Raw genomic sequence first — 6,000 nt, forward strand, 5'->3', positions numbered from 1 at the left:
TTTTTTATAATACTAGAACCCATGGACACCTAATGAAGTTAAATGTTGGAAGCCCCAGAACAAGCAAAATGAAGTATTTATTCACATAGTGCATATTGAATTTTGCAACCATAAAATATAGTAATAGCCACCAATGTGGGTAGTTTTGAAAAAAGATTAGACAAATTCATAGAGGATAATGCTGTCAATGGCTACTAGTCATGGAGTATATATTACCTCCAGGATCGGAAGAAGTATGCTTATGAATACTAGTTGCTGGAGATTATGAGAGTGCTGTTCAATTCATGTCATTCTTGTGGGATTGACATTAGCATCTAGTTGACTGCACTGATAACAATATTGTGGCCGGATGAGCATTTGGTCTGATTTAGCATGGCTTTTCTTAAGTTCTTAGTAAGGTCTGATTTAGATGATCCTCCAAAGTACTGGTTTACAATTCAGCTTTATGCAAACCATAGTTTGCTGGTTTCGACATTGTAGCAAACTATGGTTAGCAGTAAATGGAAAACCAAAAGTAAAACTGAAGGGAGTTCATATCTGTGGCTCATCCGCACCACCACTAAGCCCATGAATCAGGGTTTAAAAGTATTTAGTTTAGTAATGCAAACCAAGAGACAATTGTTGGATTTTGCATATACAATAACACATTGTTCCTTTGTAAATGCTTGATTTTGATAAAGAATACAGTATACACCAAATTTAAATTTTAGCAATAATTTATATGCCTATATTGTTGAATTAGATTAATTATTATTTTGTGAGTCTTAAAATTAGTTGTGCTCACTAAAAAAAATGCATGTGATTGTAATGAAGGTGGGATATTATTTATAACTAATATCTTGACACAAAGGCATTGCTAATCTTCAGATAAATGGAATTTAAACAGGAATGTAGTTGCTATTTTTATGCAGCACTGTATAATGCTACTCAGCCTCTCACCTTTTTCTATTTCCCCCCCAGTTATATGCAGCTTCCGAGGGCCTGTCCCACAAGGCTTGGTTCTGGAACTGGGAGAGACTGTCCAGATCCTGGAAAAATGTGAAGGTGAGTAAGATGTACTAAAAGTAATTTGGTTATAATGTAGTACCTATCAAACTCTTTGAATTCACTCACATATGAACTTACTTCACCTTTCTTAAACTCCCAACCTAGAGGTACAGTGGTGCCCCGTAAGACAAATGCCTCGCAAGACGAAAAACTCGCTAGACGAAAGAGTTTTCCGTTTTTTGAGTCGTTCCACAAGACGAATTTCCCTATGGGCTTGCTTCGCAAGACGAAATGTCTTGCGAGTTCTTGCGAGTTTGTTTCCTTTTTCTTAAAGCCGCTAAGCCGTTAATAGCCGCTAAGCCGCTAAGCCGTTAATAGCCGCTAAGCCGCTAATAGCCGTGCTTCGCAAGACGAAAAAACCGCAAGACGAAGAGACTCGCGGAACGGATTAATTTCGTCTTGCGAGGCACCACTGTACCTGTGAGCATGCCTTGGTCTTGTGTATAAGGACATGAATACAGCAAACATCTGTGTAGTGAAATATAACATTTGGAATTGTATGCCCATCTATTAGGCATGCTTACATAATATAAGACTGGAAAAAATAAATAAATAGCAGCAGCACTCCTCCCACATGTATTTGCTTGATCCACTTTCTGGGGGCAAGGGAAAATGGAGAGCTATGGCTGCTGCTGCAGCCACAATTTAGCTTATTTCTACTTTATATGAGAGTTTCCTGCCACAGCTATTGCATTCAAATGGTTATACTGATGTGATGAATCTAATGCCACATGTTTCTGTGCCACATATTATCCTCCAACATCTTTAGAGCCTTTCCTTTCTCTGAAGAGACCCCCTTTGTACAACCCCTAGTGTATAATACGTCTTCTCTCTTGCTGAATCTATTCTACTTGACTGAATGGAGAAAGCTGTAAGCTGCACTGCAGCGAAGCCCTTCTCTCTTTCATTCAGCTGTTCCCCTCCTCCATGCAGCCAAATGGAGAAGAAAAAAGGCAAGATAAGAAAGGGGCAATGCATGAAGTAGTGTTGTAGTGTTTCTGCTTTTTGGCTAGTAGTTCAACCAGAGAGGTGGGTGCTTCATTTGTATTGCACATTCAGATATAGCAGAATCTGTTTTGCCTTTTGCTGTGTTCCTTTGCATCCTCCTGAGCACCTAATCTGCTGATTATACAGAATAAATCAAACTCCAGCTTCTGTAGCTCCTTGTTTTGCAACAGGTAGGGAAAATCCAACTCTTTTGTGTCCTGTTGGAGATCTGCAGAGAGACTGACACACACACACACACACACAGAGAGAGAGAGAGAGAGAGAGAGAGACAGACAGACAGACAGACAGAGAAGGATGAACCCCACAGTTTGAGAACCTATATTTCAATGACTCATTTGGGAACCATGATTATTCAAATGCTTACTAAAACCTACTCTGACCCACTTTCTAGTATAATGGCTGGAGCATTATTGGTTGTAATCCAGTCAGAAAGGGGGTCACCATGTTTATTAACCATCTGTCTACAAATATTTGAACCCTGGCCTCATTATCTTGTGGTAACAGTGTCTAGCAAGAACCTTGATCAAACTGACTTCAGAAATATATATAAATTGGTTAGTGAATTATGTTAGATATGTCCATACTGCTATTGCTTCCAGTAACAACTTTCCATATGCTATTGACGAAAGTCTAATAACACATGATGTTTGCAATAAGCAAAACATGTCTATATTTTCCCCTCCATGCCCTATATATTGAGCTTTTAGTATATTTTGTGGCAAACATTGCAAGCTTTTAGTATCTTAAATGGTGAACTTTTCAAAACAACTTAAGATGGCAGTGCACATCCTATGTGCACTTATTCGGCTTTGAATCAATCCCCTGAGAGTAAACATGGATAGGATCGCACAGTTTTCTTTTTAGTGCATTATTAAATTGGTTGCTAAACTCCTAGAAAAAGGAGCTTAAGGTATACTTGGATAAATCTTCCATTTATCTTTTTAGGTAAATATGCATTTTTGTGAATATATGGAGCAAACCACATGAATTTCTGTTTTGAGTTAAAAGGGTTGTGTTTTAGCTAGTCAGAATTCCAGTTTTCAATTACTTATTAATTGTCAAGAGAGTTTCACAATCAATTCGTATAAATTAGTCATTTTTATTTCTTTATATACGTGTAACCCTTAGACTACCAAAGGCCTGGTTCATAAACTATGAAGGATTTTTGTTGCTTGTGTAATTGTCATCTAGAAAACCTAAGAACCAATTTTGACTGGGTGATTTGCCATGCCACTCACATATCAGGAGTGAATAATGTTTAATTCAACAAAATAAATAAAAGAGAACCACATTTGAATAGTAAAGAACAAAGCCCCTGATGTCCTAGAGTCTCCTATTTTTCATGCAGGTGGATAGCTGCAGCAAACCAGCTGGCAACTTGGTACGCTGAGTGCACTTACCCACTCAGTAATGGGTCAGCTGGTCTGGAACGTGTGCAGCCTAGAGTTGTAAAGAAGCTTTCAGGCTTGCTATTTTATGGCAAAGAGACACTTCTACCTGAGCTATCCTGCTCCTGTTACCTTCTCCTTCCTGGTTATTTGCCCAGATTCTGTTGCTGGCTCTTGAGAAATAGATTGGTTGTCAGCTTCTTGAGTCTTGCCTGAAGAGTGATCTGCTTCTCAATCCAAAAATCTATCTAGTCTTCTCTTGTCAATATTTCTCTGATTTCAGTCGGCAACCCTGAAGAAGCCCTGAGACTATTTAAAACAGAGATGGGGAGCTGATTATTTACAGGCTGGTGCCAGCCTGTAAAACCTTTAAACTCCTCAGAGGCCCTGCCTCATTCCCACTCCAGCAGCATTCAACACCTACAGCCTTTTGTGTGCAGCATCACTGCTCAGTCCGTCTCCACCTTTGCCCCTCTGCTTTGCTTTCAGAAGTGCTCTGCATTCTGTACATCGCCTAGGTACTCTCAACAGCACTTGAGCATCCTCAGAAGCACTTTAGCATTTTTGAACCACATGGCTCTGAAGAGCTTGTGCACTTTCCAAAGGACTGTGGTCATCTCTCCTTTTGCCAAGATGATCACCCTTCTGAAGCTCAGTTTAATATCAGAAATTGATAGTGTGAACTGTTGGGGGCTATAGAGGAAGTGGTGGCAAGATAGCAGTGCAAAAATCTGGATGAAGAGATTTAAACTGCATTGTTTTCATTGCCATGAGAGGGGAAGTGAAGTGGGGAACTCCACTTCAACGCTTTCAGAGATGAGAGGGAAGTTGGCTTTTTGGAGAGTTTGTTTGTTTGTTTGTTAGTTATACAACATGGGATGTCCTTTTGAATGATTGCAGAGAATCAGAGTATCAGGTAGAAGGAGAAATGAAAATGACTTTCTTTTAGTTGGGCAGGTGGTAGAGTTTGTAAGCTGTCAGTCGTCTGCAAAGGCAAAATGAATTTGGGGGGAGGGAGTTTCTGTGACTGATCAGCAACGTCACTTCCATTTGGTCCCGCAGGTTGGTTTAGCTATTGAAGGTACCTTAGACTTCTGTCAGGCGGATCCTTCTCTAGAAAGCTAAGTGATATTCCAGACTACCCAATTAAAGTTTTCCATCCAAAATTGCAAATAATTCTTCCTCTTTTAAGCCTCTTTTTGTATTCCTCTCTCTCCAGAGATGGTTTGTGTGCATTATAGTACTTCTTCTTCTAAATGCCCACTACTCAGACTTCTCCCGGCAGCAGTGCTGTTGTGTACAATGTGAAAGGGTAGGTGGGGAAGGACTTTAAGAATTTTATACATGAAGAAGAGAAGGGATTGAACCTACTACTTGAAGTGACAGGTTAAAACTCTCCTATGTTCAAGCAGATCTAATGGTCAGTTTTTGCAGAGATATATTGCTGGTTCCCTGTTTCCCAGAGAGCCATAGCTGTGCACAGTGAGTAGGAGGAGGAGATTTTGACCTTCAACACTGTGGTGGTTTTACTTTCCTCTTAACAATATTTTCATGGTGTGTTTGGTTCTATTTTGCTGTGGTTTTGGCTTTCTGGCTGGTACTGGAAACATCAAGCATGATGCATAGTTTGGGAAAGTGAGGGAGGCTTTCTGCTATTCACTGAGGGTCCATTTAAGGGCTCTTGGGGTGCTGCTTTGTAAGGAGAGTGTATGGTTCAGTGGTTTACATGCAAAAAGCTCTGATGTCTCCAGGTTGGACTGGATTCCTGTCTGAAACTCCTGGAAAGTTGCTGTCAATCAGCAGAAAATGTTAAGCCAGATGGACCAGTGGTCTGACTCAATATATGGCAGTTTCCTGTGTTGCTTGGGTTCTGTTGATTTTGGGGGCTGACATGCCCCTGATACACCTAAATTTATGATGGTTACCTATGGTATCTGTCCATCTAGTCCCATCAGAGGAAAAGGTGGAGTAAAAATAATTGATGATGATGATGTAGTGGTAGACCTCACCATCCTCCCACCAATATTTTCCAACATACTGTCTGGATGGTTTCATCAAACAGTATGATACCTGGATCCTCCTATGCCTGCCAAGCTCTGTAAGCTAAAACCAATAGGTTGGGTTAATATAAACCCAAGGGTTTTTAGTTTGTTCTCTAAAAATGTAAGAAAAGAAAAGAAAAGAAAGAGTCCAAATATCTTATTAGAGACACTGTCAGAATAAGTTGTCTACTGCCTTGGAATGGTAAGTGAGTAGCAGTAGAGAGTTCTTAATTGCTCTATGTATTTGTTTTTAACTTCAGAAAGAATTTAATCTGGCATATTTTGTTGTATTTCAGGATGGTACAGAGGAGTTTCAATAAAGAAACCTAATGTGAAGGTGAGTCTAGATTCTGTTTTAACAAATGCAATACAAATAAACATTTATAAAGTTACTGTAACTTATTTATTTATTTATTTATTTATTTATTTATTTGCTTGTTTATTTTACTACCATGCCTGCCCCACACAAACCTATGTTGCCAGAGCCTAAAAAAAAGAAAGCTCTGGTAGAGTAG

The 6,000-nt window shown here is 39.5% G+C and overlaps 1 protein-coding gene across 6 annotated transcripts in view; it reads left to right on the forward strand.

Moving 5' to 3' along the window:
* The window catches only part of DOCK3 (dedicator of cytokinesis 3), a 138,096-nt gene that overhangs the window by 16,190 nt on the left and 115,906 nt on the right, over positions 1 to 6,000 (forward strand). For all 6 annotated transcript variants that reach the window (XM_080996384.1, XM_080996383.1, XM_080996379.1 and 3 more), the window contains exons 2-3: positions 961 to 1,044; positions 5,782 to 5,822. In XM_080996384.1, coding sequence (XP_080852510.1) covers positions 961 to 1,044; positions 5,782 to 5,822 — 125 coding nt within the window. The remainder of the gene's footprint in view (positions 1 to 960; positions 1,045 to 5,781; positions 5,823 to 6,000) is intronic.

This window comes from Podarcis pityusensis, assembly GCF_964106645.2.
Source record: "Podarcis pityusensis genome assembly, chromosome: 2".
NCBI classification, from domain to species: Eukaryota; Metazoa; Chordata; class Lepidosauria; order Squamata; family Lacertidae; genus Podarcis; species Podarcis pityusensis.